Source organism: Thalia democratica, chromosome 8, assembly GCF_965202585.1.
Source record: "Thalia democratica chromosome 8, ktThaDemo2.hap1.1, whole genome shotgun sequence".
NCBI classification, from domain to species: Eukaryota; Metazoa; Chordata; class Thaliacea; order Salpida; family Salpidae; genus Thalia; species Thalia democratica.
The window spans coordinates 8,499,374-8,514,372 of record NC_139172.1 but is presented as its reverse complement, the minus strand read 5'-3'; the positions used below and the strand labels follow the sequence as shown (position 1 = coordinate 8,514,372).

The following is a 14,999-nucleotide window of genomic DNA, read 5'->3' as shown; positions in this document are numbered from 1 at the left end:
TTGTCCATTGCCAACACTGTTTTGTTCATGACTTGTTCTTATTCTTTCATCTATCTCTTCACTCCGGTCAACTTGAGTCATCTGCCTGGTTAGTTCTTGGTTTTGCGCCGCAGCTGTTGTAATTTATTTTCAAATGCTCTAGCTGCTTTTTGTCTTTCAAGTTCTTTATTCACCAACCTTAGTTCTTTTACTTCATCCTCTAAAGTTTTTATTGGTTTTCTTGATGTAGAAGTTAAGTTTCCTGCCATCATAGCACTACTGCCATTTCTTAAATTTAAAGAGTTTGGTCTTCCTAGGTCTGTAGTATCAGAAGGTCCCATGTCCCTTGTAGAATCCAAGTTACCATTTGTAACAGACCCAGTCTGGTTAGAGTTGCTACATTTAGAAGTAATAGCTTGGCTTCTTTTTTCAGCCACACTTTTTGAGCGTTTAACTCTGAAAGTACTATCTGAGCCACTCATTACAACTATTATCACAAGTTATAAATTATTTACTGCCAGAAATATTTATCAAATTCTAACAATAACTGTGATCAAGTGTTTTGTTAAACAAAATCAATATACACATACACTAACTAAGTTTTTAAACAACTGATAACACAAATCAATAATCAAACATAATTACTCTTTAGCGCTAAATTACAATTAAGTGTTGTAGAAATCAAAATCAAAAATAACAAAGGACAACTTGTTACAGCCACACACTCAGGGAAACTCAGGAAATTTTTAAATTATAGAAAATCTCTGGGAAACTCATGGCAGTTTTGATTTATCTAAAAGTTTCAGAGAAGTTTCAAGATTAAAAAAACATCTTAGAATATTTTTACTAGATATAGAATGAGATTTAGTTAACCCAGTTTTTAATTGTTTTTAGATAATTAAAAAAATGTTTTTAAGGATTTAAAAAAAACCCAAAGAAGTTTAAGGTTACTCAGGAAAATTTCTGGTCACTTGGGAAGATTTTTGAGCTCAAGAGTGGGAACCCTGATAGAGAATAAAAATAAATGATAACAACAAATTGAAAAGCATAGTTATGCAATAAATAAAACAAAAAAATAAAAAATAAAAGTACAAATAATTAAAGATCAAAAATATTCATTATGCTTCTCATTTATTTTTGGCCTGGTTTCTTAAAGTATCCCTTTTCTCTTTCTTTTAATCTTTTGGGTACAGTTGATCTCCATTTAGCGCTGTCATTTGCAAGCAACTCTAACTTATCAGTTATTATGTTCAAGCTTTTTAGTTTGCGCTTGCATGTCATTAAAGCCTAGTTTTTAGTTAATTCTCAGAATATGACTGAGGGTATAGTACATAGATAAAATAAATATAATAAAAAAGTTTTTTATTAAATAGTTTTTTTTCTAAAAAAAGCATTTGGTTTTTGAAGCTACAACCATGATGATATTATAAACACCTTGATATGAATATTATTTAGTTTCAGTTAATTATTTTTTTTATAAATGTACTATTCTTTTTTAATTTTTATATAATTAATAAGATTTGAAAAAATAAAGTTAATCTTATTTTAGTGTTTAGTTTTTAATGTTTAAAATTCAAAATAAGAAGTGATAAAAAATTTTATAACTTTTAAAAAGTAAGTATAATTGTCATTATAAGGGGAGTATTATAAAGTCAGTGTATGAGTGTTCCTGCAATTAAAGTTATATTAAAAATAACAAGCAACCCAGCTCTTATAAATAAAATGTTGAATATTTCTATAGTAGTTGAATAACATTTCAAGTTCTAAATAATATCTTTTATGATTGCTCTAGGGCCTCATCTAAATAAATATTTTGATATTTAAGTCTGAAAAGTTTGCAAAAAATTCTAGTGTTAGGCTACACAGTTAGAACTCTAACAAAAATATTTTTAGATAGTTCTTTATATATACTTCTTGATTTTTTGAAAAATAATTAGATTAATAAAAAAAAAAAGATATCAGAAAATCAATAGTTTCCATAATTTTTTTTAAAGTTTCTTAAATTAAGTAGATGGTGTTGTTTGTAATAATTGCTACATGTAGAGAAAATTTCAACCAAAACTCTAAAGGTTGAAATTTTAAGGTCTCATACAATTTACATAGGGGTTGTTTTCAGAAAAATTGATTTCCCTGTACTATGCTTCTTCAAACCAGCTAAAATTTACAGGGTATTAACATTTTTGTGATACTTCTGAATTCAAGCTGAAAATTCAAAGGTCAGGATTTTTCTAAGCACCCTAATATTGATACTTGGATCTTTAACATGAAGTTTAATAAAAAGTTGACAACTGAACAAGTTTCACACTCCTATCAGATTTAAATAACAATATGAACATACAATTATAAATATTAGATATTTAAACGAATATTATACACAAGTGTTTGATGTAAAATCGAATTAGCTATACAGTTCTTTTTTTTTTGATTCAATCTCATTATCTCTCTGAAGATTATAGTTTTACTTAGTGTAACCTTTTAAACACTTCAAAATCTATTGAGAATTAAAGTTCAATGAATTTTAAGTTGTAAAATTGTGAATTACAGGGTTGCCAAAAAACCTGAAATTTTATAAAAACTTGAGAAGTTTTGCAAAAATACTTGGAAGTTTAAAGAGTTTTTACATTTAAAGTAATGAAGTTTTGATCAGATATAAAATTTGTCATTAAAAAAATAATCATTGTTTTTATTTATTAATACATACATTTACAGTATCTTCTCAATGTTTTTATACTATTTTTGACAGTTTTTTACCTTAAATCTAATTTTATACTAAAAATGAACCAAATCTTATTCTTTAAAAAACCAAGGAAGAAATTAAAAAACTTGGAAAAAATTAAATAAAACCTTTGACAATTCTATAATTAATTAAAAAGTATGGCAAATATTACATATACACATTGAAATTTTGAAAATTTGTTTTTGAAAAAGTTTTATTCTATTTTAAATGTTCATTTTTATCAAAAATAGCACCTGGTTAGCAATCATTTTTTCTTTGCACAGAAAAGTTAAACCATTAAGATGAATTTATTAACAGAATAGTCCTTTGTATATTTGTTTAAAATAATATTTCTAATAAAATAATAACAATTGTTTTAAATTTTCTATTTCTTATTTTAGTTTTCTTTTTTGTTTAATTATGTTTATTTAAAAATAAACAAAAAAGTTTGACAATTTTTCTTTTGTTTTTACTTATTTCAATTCTTAAAAAAAGATCATAATATAAATTATTTTCTAAAACCTTTTGATCAAAAAGCTGAAACCTTTAGATTTATTAGTTTTAGAAAAACTTTTTGCAAGGTTTGTAAAAATAACTTGAACAAACTACATGAAGCAATTTCTTTCACTATTACCTCTAATAGCAGAAAAACAATTTCCTGTTAGTTTGCAATATCTTTTTTATGTTTAGTTTTATTTATCAGAAATTAAAAATATATTTTGTTAGGGAACTACTTATTAACTAAATTATAGATTAACAGCTGACAAACTACTAAATTTTTGTTAAGTAATTTAAAAAAAAATATTTATTAAATTAAAAATAGGAACATCAAAAAACAGTTGTATTATCTATTTGCTAAACTATGCTTTTCTGCACTATTCTCAAACTAACAAAATAATAAAACTTGTTATTTTTTTAAGGCTGTAAACTTGGATGACCCAGACAGTGAAGATGAAGATGACGTAATGAACAGAGATCACGAAGAGTTCCTCGAAGTTCAGTTGATGGCAGAAGAAATTTCTTCCAGTGATGAAGGGTCTGATGATGAAATTGCAGTCAGGGACGAACAGCAGCTTTGGGTTGACCGGCAATTAATGAGTTTGTAATGCTAACTGTATAAAAACATTTTCAGTTAACTTTGTTTATAAGATCTTTCGACAGACTATTTACTAAAGTTTTATGTGATACCTTATATACTTACAATGGGTGCATGACAATTTAAATTTGGACATTTCAATTTCAGAAAATTCAAATTCTTAAAAAAATGTTTAAAAAGGGCCACAACTCAAAAATTTATGTATATTTAAAAAAAAACTTAAAATAGTTATCTAGTTCTTACAAATATGTACAAGCCATTTTTTCTTACTTGCAAAATTTTAATTATTTTTTGTTATACGGCCACAATGAGTTTTAAAATATAATAATGACTAATTAAACACTATTCTTTCTTCATTACGATAACACATGTTTCTGTGTGTTAACGGGTTAACACACTTCAACAGAGCTCTGTAAAAATATAAATACTGTAAGGAAAGAATAGAAACTAAAGTTAGTATGTATCGGTGTATATTATAATTAAAATTAAATACTATAGATTATTATAGATTAATAAAAGATACAATGCATAATGTTAAATCCGACTTTCATAAATTATTAAATATTATTATATATTCCATAGAAATTGTTTTGCTCGGATCTTTGTTAATAAACGCTTTAATTTACAAAAATAATAAGTTTGTTAGTTTATAGTTAATTTACTTGTTTTAGATGTTAATAAAAAAAAGTAAAAAAATATAAAAGTGTAATATTGTGACGCAATTATTGTGTTTTTTCAATGATTAGCAGCGTTTAAATATTTTGAATCAGTAATTTCTTGATTTTCATGTACAGTAACCTCTCGCATCTTTACGCACACTTGTGACGTTACGCACTATCGTTTAGTTACGCATTTTACAATTCTAAAAAATTCAAAAAAAAATATTTTTTTTTAATATTGCACAAATTAGGTTTATTGTATATTTTTTATTTAAAACATTTTTCAAATACCAACTCACCTCTTTATATCTTTAGACTTTGTAAACTTATGTTCCGTGACTAATTGATAAACATTTAGTTATACCTCAGTATATCAGAAATTTGTTATTAATAAGAGATTAAATTAATATTCTGAAAGATATATGACTGTGTTAAATAATGAAAGTTAAAAACAATTTTTATTTAACTTTTTTCTTATATTTCATATATTTTTGTTCAAAAGAAGAAATCCATTATTCACCAAATGCATATTTTTGTAAAATGCTATAGAAACAAATTTTAATAAAGACACCACACCATTTCTTAATTGTAAACAAATGCTTAGTTTTAAACTGAATTTGCTAAATTAAATAAGTCTCACATAAACAAAGATAAAGATAAAAACTTCTTATTATTAAAATTTGTAATATTTTTATACAAGTACTGTTATTTTATATAAATTTGAATCCTTTTTTTTAATACATGTATGTTTTATATTTTGTTTTTATGTTTATAAATAAATTAAACAAATTGTTAAAATTGGAAAGTCCTCAGTCTGCTTTTAACTAGAAGCAATATCGTCTCGTATATTTGGTATATTTGGTACATCTCGTATCTTTACGCATTTTTTCTGTAGACACAATATGCGTAAATAAGCGAGAGGTTACTGTAAGTTTTTTTATGTTATGATTTGTTATTTTATTTTGTATTTTACTCTACTTTATTATACATTAGACTTAATTTTACAACTATTATGTAGTTTTATAACAGTCGGATTTAACATTATGTATTGTATCTGTTATTAACCATTAATCTACAATATTTTAAAGTATTTATTTTATTTTTAATAAACACATATATATATATGTACCTACTTTAGCTTCTATTCTGCTTTTACAGTATTTATTTTTTTTACAGAGCTACGTTGAAGTGTGTTAACCAGTTAAGACACATAAACATGTGTTAGTGTAATAAAGAACGAATACTGTTTAATTTGTTGTTATTTTATATTCCAGTGAACTTGTCCGCTCGGATCTTTGTTTACAAACGCTTAAATTTATATTTTCGAATATATATAAACTAAACTGGATAAAAAACTTTTGCTAAAAAAATGTTTTTTCATTTGTGTTTATATATTATCAAAACTTTTAATTAAAGGGAATATCGGAGAAGCTATTATTTTTACAAAAAAAACATATGCTTTAATATGAAAGCTTAAAATATAAATTTTTAGTCAGTTTTTAAAGCTAATAACAATTTATCTCAACTTTTAATATTTAGTCATTTTTAAAGAAGTTTTCAGTAAAAAGATATGGACAGAAGTTTTTAGTTACAAGTTTTCATGCAAGTTTAAAATAGACTAAAAATGTTAAATATTTAATTTACTTTGTTTTGAGCTAGAAACATTAAGTTTTACGAAAACATTTTTTAAATGATTTAAAATTGTTTTAAAAGTATAAAAAAATATCTAAACTCAAAATATTCAAATATTAATAAATAATGGACTAAGTGTAAAATTTATCTAGACCATTAAAAAAAAAAAATGATTTTTGTAATTTTTTTGCTATTTAAGAATGTTCCTTCTATAAAGATGTTTTCAATTAAATAAAAAAAATTGTGGCTAGAAAGATAAAATTCTATCCATTTGCAGGTTCAAACTAAAAAAGTCTCTATAGTAAAAGTTATGCTAATTATTGTGAGGCAGTTTAAAGAGATTTAGCTTAGATAAAATTTTAATGTTATAAAAGATAAAAAATTAATGATCAAATAAATAATAATTAGAAAAATACTTTAAAATAAAATTATTTTATTACTTTTTCATAGCTTAATAATTTTATTGGAATATTTCTTTTATAAATCTAAAAGTAGAAAAATCAACATATTATAGTCTGTTTTGCAAGATAAAGTTTTAGAACAAATTAGATATATATATATATCTAAAATGGAGATATGGAGAGAAAAGTCAAACATCTAAGAAAAGTCTTTAAGAACATTGGTTTTGATGTCACTATCGAAGCCAATCTGTTTGTAACAGACTTCTTAGATGTAACTTTAGATCTTCAAAATGAAAGCCATAAGCCGTATAGAAAACCAAATGCGCATACGGTTTATGTGAATAGCAAGTCAAACCACCCAGAGCATGTTTTAAAACACATACCGGTCGCAGTGAATAACCGCCTCCAGAAGATTTCTAGCAGTCAAAGCATTTTTAAGGAAACAACCCAGCAATACCAGGAAGCTATAAGAGAAAGTGGGTACGATCACGAGTTAGCCTATAGCCACAAAAGCGAGAAGGGTAAGAACAAGAAAAGAAGGAGAAGATATATTTTATATTTCAATGCTCCATTCTGCAAAAGTGTGGCAACACGGGTTGGGAAGCGCTTCCTAGAGATTGTGGACAAAAACTTTACTGAAGACCATCCATATTGTAAAGTTTTTAACAGGAAGACACTAAAAGTGTCCTATTCCTGCATGCCAAACATGAAACAACTTATAATGACACACAATCGAAAGATGTTAGACACGCAGGACAAAGAGAGGCGAATGTGTGACTGCAAAAAAACAAGAATGCCCGGTAAATGGAAGTTGCCTAATGGAAAATATTATATATAAAGCGACAGTCATAACTGAAAATCAGACTAAGTTTTATGTCGGCTCGACTGGACTATCATTCAAGAATCGCTACACAAAGCACAAGTACAGCTTCAAACACGAAAAACATAAAAATACGACAACATTGTCGCAGTACATTTGGAAACTAAAAAATTACAAGGTCAATTTTAAAATTCAGTGGGAAATATTAACAAGAACGATAAATAAGTATAGTTTAAAAAACGGATGTAAATTGTGCAATGCGGAAAAAATCGAAATTTTAAAATTAAAAAATCTGAATCTCTAAACAAAAGAAACGAATTACAAACTGGCTGCATACATTATCGAAAACAATTTATCTAAAAACTCTGTTAATAATTTTGTCAAAAATTAACTATCTATTCTATTATTACGTAATACCTAATTTTGTATAATTTTATTGCTGTACTTACAAGTTTGTTTTTCATTGAATAAAACTTGGCTGAAGACGCGTATTAAACGCAGAAACAGCTGTCCCAAGCAAAAGTTTATTTTGTGTATTTTAGTTCTATATATATATATATATATATTTAAATTCGCAGATTGATTAAAATTAAAGAAAAAATAATATAATAGAAAAGTTCTAATTAATGCCAAAAGTTAAGAATTTTTGATTTTTTAAACAGTTATATGTAATGAATCTTCAAAAACACCCTATAGAACTTTTTTTGTTAATTTTCATTAAATACTTTTAGTTGAGAATATTTTTTAGTATCAAAATTTTATAAATAACTAATACACTAAACATTTTAGGTTTTTAAAAAAAAAAAACATAGGTTTAACTTGCCTCATTTTTAGTTTTTAAATAAACCTATATTCTTATTTTAAAAGCATAGAGCTAAAAAATTTTAGTAAGCTACTACTTAAGGCCTGATAACCTTTATTTTAATTGGAATTTTTGTTAGATTAAAAAATTCAACAGATAAAATTTTGGGCTACGGAAAAATTAAAATTTGAAATATCTTAAAAAAAAAAGGTTTTTTACAAAACTTAGTTTTCTATTTCCAGTTAAAAGTGATTTGGGCCCACTGTGCTTATTATGTGCTTTAAATTTTCATCTCAGGTAAATAATTCTAATACTATATAATTTTAATTAGTCTTTTCAATAAACAATTAACTTGAAGAAAATTTCATTTAAAGTTTGATTTAAATTTCTCTGTTTTTGTGAATTATACAAGTAATAGCCAAAGGCATTTTGTTGAATTATTATTTACTAAAAAGACAACAGTTTAATGTAAATTTGTGGTCTGAAAATTTTGTTATCTATTTTATCAATCAATATTTTAAAAGAATGTTGTAAAAAAATGAGGTTTTAGACTTTTTTTGTTTTATATCAGAGTCATATGACTTTTTGTAGTTATTATTAAAATGAAGTATAAAATAACTAATTTTTTACTAGTAATTAAATTTGTATCATAGTTTGTTTGAGCTTTGTCTCGATAGCACTTTTGATTTTATGTCAAAGAATTATTTAATGTATTATTGTTTTAAAAACAATACATTAGTAAATCCCTAATAATACCATTGAATTTTTTTTAAAGAATTTATTCTATTTGTGTTTGCTATCATTAAAAGAACTTATAATAAAAGTTTTTACAAAAAAATAAGAGTTAAGTAAAGTCTTTTTTTAACTGACACTTTATTTCATACAGTTTGACTTATAAGTAAAAAAACTGATAAAATTATTGATTCATACAGGGTTGCCACTTTACATGGAAACCTTGAAAAACCTTGAATTTGACAACTTAGGCAAATAAACCCTGAAAGAACCTGGAATTTTGAACAAAAATCACGAAAAAACCTGGAATTTTAACAATTTTCACATATTCAGTAGTAAAACTTTGGTTTAACTCTAAAAATTTATCACATAAAAAACATATTTAAAGTAGCTCTACAGTATCTTTTCAATGTTTTTATACTATTTAAAACAGTTTCTTACCTTAACTTTAAACTAAAAATAGACCAAAAAATGTCTACTTTTAAAAACCTTGAAGAAATATGGAAAATCTAGAAAAAAAATTGATAAAACCAGTGGCAACCCTGTTCATAGTCAACAGTATAATGACAAAATATTTGTAATTAAAGTAGATCAAAACCAGTAGTAATATATATTAAAAAGAAATATAAGATCTTAAGTATAGACAAGCTGCTAAATTAAAATCATATTTTACAACTTCTATTTGCTTTACTAAAATATAAACGTAACAGCTGCCACGTTGAGGCATGAGAGCCAGCAGCAAGTGAATGTTGGCAACCTGCCTTCCACTTGCAAGGTGTTTCACTGCAGCGACAGTGGCGGGGTTGCTTACGTGGTCGGCACCGCTCATTTCAGTCAGAAAAGCTGCGAAGATGTTAGAAAGGTTGGTTCTGATAATGCAACCTTTTCTATGAAACTTTGTTTTTAAAGAAAGTTTTCAAATCTATTCGTCTAAATGTTTTAATTTTCATGTAAGAGTATCAATAAGGGTATAGGTTTTTTTTTAAATTCTACTTTGTAGAGTTTAATTAGAGCTAAAGAATCACAATCATTTAAGGTAAAATTTTTCTTTTAGAGTTTTATATTTACTCATTAACATTTATTTTCTGTTACTTAAGTTTTTAAAATGATTATTTTGATAAATTTGTTTGTATACATCATGTTTGAAATTTGAATTTGAACATTTCAGGTGATATCAATGGTTCAACCGGACTCAGTTCTTGTTGAGCTGTGCTCGGGAAGGGCTAGCATATTAAAACTTGACGATGAAGCCTATCTGAATGACATCGAGAAAACAACAAGATGGGAAAGATTTCAGAGAGTAATGGCTGAGGTATATAAATAAAGAGATCACAAAATATTATATATTTTTTTTATGTTTTATTATTTTTTTTTCGATTGTTAAACTTGAGTTAGTTTTTTTTGAGGCAATTTTAGTCCGTTTTAGTAATGTATATAACAACTAATGTAATAAATAATTGTGGTATTTTTAATAACTTCGTCAGAAATATGTAATTTATAGTTAACACGTTTGTTTAAAGAGCACTCAGCTAATTTTTTTTTTACAGAAAAAAGGTTTATCTGGAGCAATAAGGTTTTTGATGCAGGAATCCTCACACCACATCACCAAGCAATTGAAAATGGCTCCGGGTTCTGAAATGAGAACGGCGTTCAAAGAAACTAATCTGTTAGTAAAACAAAATAAACTTAACATTTTTCTAAAGTTTTGAGTACTCGATTATTTAAATTATCTATCCATTTTTGAAACATATAACTCTTAGCTTTAAATTTCATATTTTTTAAATTTGTAGAACAAATGTATTTCAGAGTTCCCGGGTGTGCTTTCCACTTGGGCGATCGACCGATCGAGACGACGATGAAGAGGATGTTCAACGCGCTCACGTTCAAAGACAAGCTCGTTCTTATAATGAAAAGTTGCCAGGACCTGTTCGCCACCGTCACGTTCGTTACTGTACTAAGTATTTTTCAGGAGTTAGATTTTTTAATATGTGTCGTACATTTATAAAATTTTGAATAGTTAAATTTTTTTTTCTTTATTTTGTTTAACTATTGTAGTAATTACTAAAATAAGTATTATTAAAGATTGGTACACATACTAATGAAAATTTGTCTAATTTAAAATGTATGCTTCTTTTTTTGTCTCACTGCCTAAAATTCTCCATTTTAACTTGTTTTATTATCAGGGTTGCCATAAGGTTAGGAAAGTCTGGAAAAGTCAGAAAAACTAAAAAAAAATGACAAAAGTCAGGAATAATTGGGGGTTTTTGAAACAAAGTAAGAAAATTTGAAAAAGTTTGAAAAAACGTCAGATTTTGTCAGTTCAAATTTACAAAATTTCTTATTTTCCAAAGCCTTCATCTGGTAAAATTAGTAAAATATCAATTATAAAACTGCAAAATTTCTCTATTAACATAACTACCCTACTAAAAAAGCAGTATTTTTATGCTTTTTAGTATTGATGATCTGTGGCAAGGTTACTTCCATAGTGAAACTTTGATATATACAAAAAAGTTTTCTTGCGTTTCTTTAGTTATGTGATATCTCTCGCCTTTTATTGACATTGTACTAGAGTACCCAGCCTGTTGTTGCCTTTATGCATGAGGACATTTCGTGCTTGGTAATTAAATTACTGTGCATAATTATGAAAGACGTGATAGTTACGAACCTCAGCCTTAACCACTTTTTAAAGGTTTAATTTGTTGATCAAGCTTCCCTAAAACCTGTCCTTGATCTTAGTTATGCTGCAACCAATTTGCTTGCAAATTTGAGGAAAAAAGACCTAGTTGAGGAACAAAAGGTCTTAAATTTCAACAAAAAATGTAAAGTATTTGTTATAAAAGCGGTTGAAAATCTCCGGAGCTAGAATGGCTATTGGAAGTACTTTCGTAAAAAATATGTCATGCCTAAATCCGCAAAGCCTTGAAAAATTTGGAGTCACAATTGTTGTTAAGCGTTTTACCAACATTGTGCACTCCTTAACAAAGTAAAAAAATGTTCTCCAACTCTGAAGGTGATGCTAGCATTGAACAATTTAGAACTTTGGTAAATTGTCCAATGAATGCATTAAAGTTCAAGAGCTTCAAGCAAAGTGAGATCGTTTGGACCAAATCTATTTTGAAACATTTAAAGTCCCTGATTTCTATCGGAAAGTTGTTGCAACCATTATTTGTGTTGCACAATGACCAGGCTGAGGTCGAACGACGGTTTAGTATTAACAAAGCTCTGGTTGAAAACAGTATGTAAGGAGAAAATATTACACCAAGAGAAGAATTTAAGATTATATGTCTGCATACAAACTAGAACTGTAGAACTGAAATGTGTTTATAAAATACAAGTATTTTGCTGATTCATGCTGATGATTTTTACTAATATTTATTGCAAAAACATTAATCATACACAGATGGTTTAAGTGATGTAATGGAAGTTAGATAATTAAATTCATCAAAAAAATGTTGTTTTATCCTGTATAAAATAAGATTGAAAGCTCTTTATAGTTTCAAATGTTTGATTATGTATATTAGAATAAGATTAAATTAAGAGTTTAGATTAAGAAAAGTCAAGAGAATTTTAGTAAAAAGTCAAGAAAAAGTCAGTAAATTTTTCTTAGGTTGATCTGTGGCAACCCTGTATTACACAAAAATATTCATTAAAGATAAGTATAAAAAATAGTAAATATATTAGAATAAACCTATATACTGTACATATAAAATAATTTAAATTGTTGAAAAAAAAAGAATATATAAACTTTTATCAACTTGCTTATATAAATAAATTCATAATATTTATTCGTGCTTTTGCTGTTCTAATGATTATTTATTTGGATATAATTTTATTTAATTTTTACAAAAAAATTTAAACACTGTGTACTAAATAAAATCATGAATTTTCCTACTAGTCTATCATGGGGGCCATTGTTTTTTTTTATAACTTCTTCCAGGTTTTTTAAGTACAAGTTTCCTTTTTTATTTTTATTTTCTGTAGTAAAAACATAATGAAAGGATAAAACATGTGTTTAAGTGCTAAAAAACTACTGAAATGCAACTTTAAATGTGTATTTTTATTAATAAACTTCTAAAAAGAATATAGTCGTTTTTGTTCATTTCTTATTTAGTTTGAAACTCCTTGTTATTAATTTGAAACTGTGCAAAATTCAAGGTTTCTCCAAGTTGTTTTTGCCTAAATTTTCAAATTCCAGGTTTTTCTGCCATTACAGGTTTAATGGACATCCTGATCTTTGTTTAACTTAATGTTCCTCGTAATATAAAATAAGACAATTTTCATGTTTTTAAATCAAAATTCCATAAATATGATTCAAAAATTGAACTAAAACAAAACTAAATTTTATAATTTTTTTATTAGATAAGACTTAGTATGCAAATGTTACTATTCTTCATATAAGCATGAATTTATAAAACTTTTTGGAGCGAACAATTTAAGAATAATTTTTAACAACTAAGTCTTTTTTTTTTGTGCGAGATAATTTATGGAGTAATTTTTTTTTCACATAAGCTTATTTCTAAAGATTTATTTATTATTTGTTTAAAATTAATTCTGAACAAAACTTGGTAATTTAATATTGATTCATATTTATTGAAAGGTAAATTATTAGTACCTTTAATTGCTATATTTTTCAAAAACTAAAACCAGTTGAACAATTATTATTTCTTTTGCTTGTATCAATTTCATTTACCAAAAATACTCCTACGCATTAAAAAACATTAATAAAAGTTAGAACTTGTTTTGAAAGAAGTGTTTTGAGTGGTTACAATTTTTGTGTAGAATTAAATTGCCCTTTTTAACTTCTACATTTTGTATTTGTTTGTGAAAAAGATAAATACTACAGTTATTAAAAAAAAGATAAAGGCCAGTGTATTCTTATTTTATTTTATCATATTATATGTATATTAAATATCATAATAACAAATTTTGACCGTACATTTTTCTGAGTGTTGACAATTTAACTACTATACTATTTCTACAACTTTCATAGCTCCCTTGAAGTGTATTAACTTGTTATATATTCCAGTGAACTTGTTTCGCTAGGATCTTCATTAGAAAAGATTAACTTTAAATGTTAAAAAGTTGTATAAGATATCGCAAATTAAATAGCTGAATTGTGCTTTATTATTTTGATTTATTATTATTTTTCCTAAATCCAAAATCGACCCCAATGAAGCCCCAATTTCTTACTAAAAGTAAAAATTTAAACAAAAGTTTATAAACGAAATACTATATAGTCCAGAGGAAATAGAAGAGTTGAAAAAAGTGGACATCTTCGAAAAGCTGATGGAGGAATTATCGAGGGAATTACCCAAACTAGCAACAGTTGTGGTGGAGGAAAGGGACTTTTACCTGAGCGCTTATCTGAAACACGTGGTCAGCAAAAGAGTTGAGATGCCCGGATGTCGTGATGGTATGAAAACCTATAAACCTTAAAACAAATAAAATCTAACAATAAATGTACAATAAACATAACTAAAATAATAACTATATATATAATAAAATTAAGAAGAATTAAAAAGTAAAGAAATATCTAATTATAAGTATAATTATTTTCACAACTTGGTTGATGTTTAGTTCAAGTTTAATGATTATTTTTATTTACGGCTATAGGGAGACCCCGCGTGGCGGTGTCTGTGGTGGGAATGGGTCACGTGGGTGGAATGGAGAAAATATTTAACAGTTTGAAAGATCCCCTGCAAACTTTAAAAGAACTCGACAAGTTAGTTTTTTTAATATATTGATTCTTTTATTGTTTCGTTATCTTTAAATGAGCATGATTTTTAAAGATAGTGTTGTAAAAAAATAGTATGTCAAAAGTAATTAGTTGTTAATTTTATAAATTTAATTTAACATTCTATTTATTTTTTTACATTTAAAGATTACCTGAAAAGAAGGCAACAAATAAAGTTTTAAAGATTGTAATAAAAAGCAGTCTATGTGGAGTTGCATTCTACACAATATTTAGAGTTTTATCATGGACTAGCTTGTTTGACAAGTATCCTTCTATTAATTGGATTTGATTATTTTTTGAATTTTTTATTGCCAATTGATAAACCAAATATAACTTGAATATTTTTTTTTTGTATTTTTAAGTTATGATTAGTTCAATTTTTAAGTAGGTGTTTCATATTAGTCTTGCACTTTTCAAAACTTTTTTTT

The 14,999-nt window shown here is 26.1% G+C and overlaps 1 protein-coding gene across 1 annotated transcript; it reads left to right on the top strand.

Annotated features, from left to right (window-relative positions):
• Positions 1–3,243: 3,243 nt before the first annotated feature.
• Positions 3,244–14,975, top strand: LOC145842518 (traB domain-containing protein-like). Its single transcript, XM_082949976.1, has 9 exons — positions 3,244–3,355; positions 3,616–3,793; positions 9,548–9,699; positions 10,006–10,149; positions 10,385–10,503; positions 10,644–10,778; positions 14,075–14,250; positions 14,451–14,559; positions 14,719–14,975. Exons 1-9 carry the CDS (start codon positions 3,305–3,307, stop codon positions 14,858–14,860), a joined length of 1,206 nt encoding a protein of 401 aa, XP_082806102.1. The 5' UTR covers positions 3,244–3,304; the 3' UTR covers positions 14,861–14,975.
• Positions 14,976–14,999: the final 24 nt, after the last annotated feature.

Coding starts and splice junctions, on each gene's coding strand:
- LOC145842518 (XM_082949976.1), top strand. CDS start 3,305: ATGAAGCAATTTCTTTCACTATTACCTCTAATAGCAGAAAAACAATTT. Junction 10,150..10,384: donor TTCAGAGAGTAATGGCTGAG/GTATATAAATAA, acceptor TTTTTTTTACAG/AAAAAAGGTTTATCTGGAGC. Junction 14,251..14,450: donor GATGCCCGGATGTCGTGATG/GTATGAAAACCT, acceptor TTACGGCTATAG/GGAGACCCCGCGTGGCGGTG.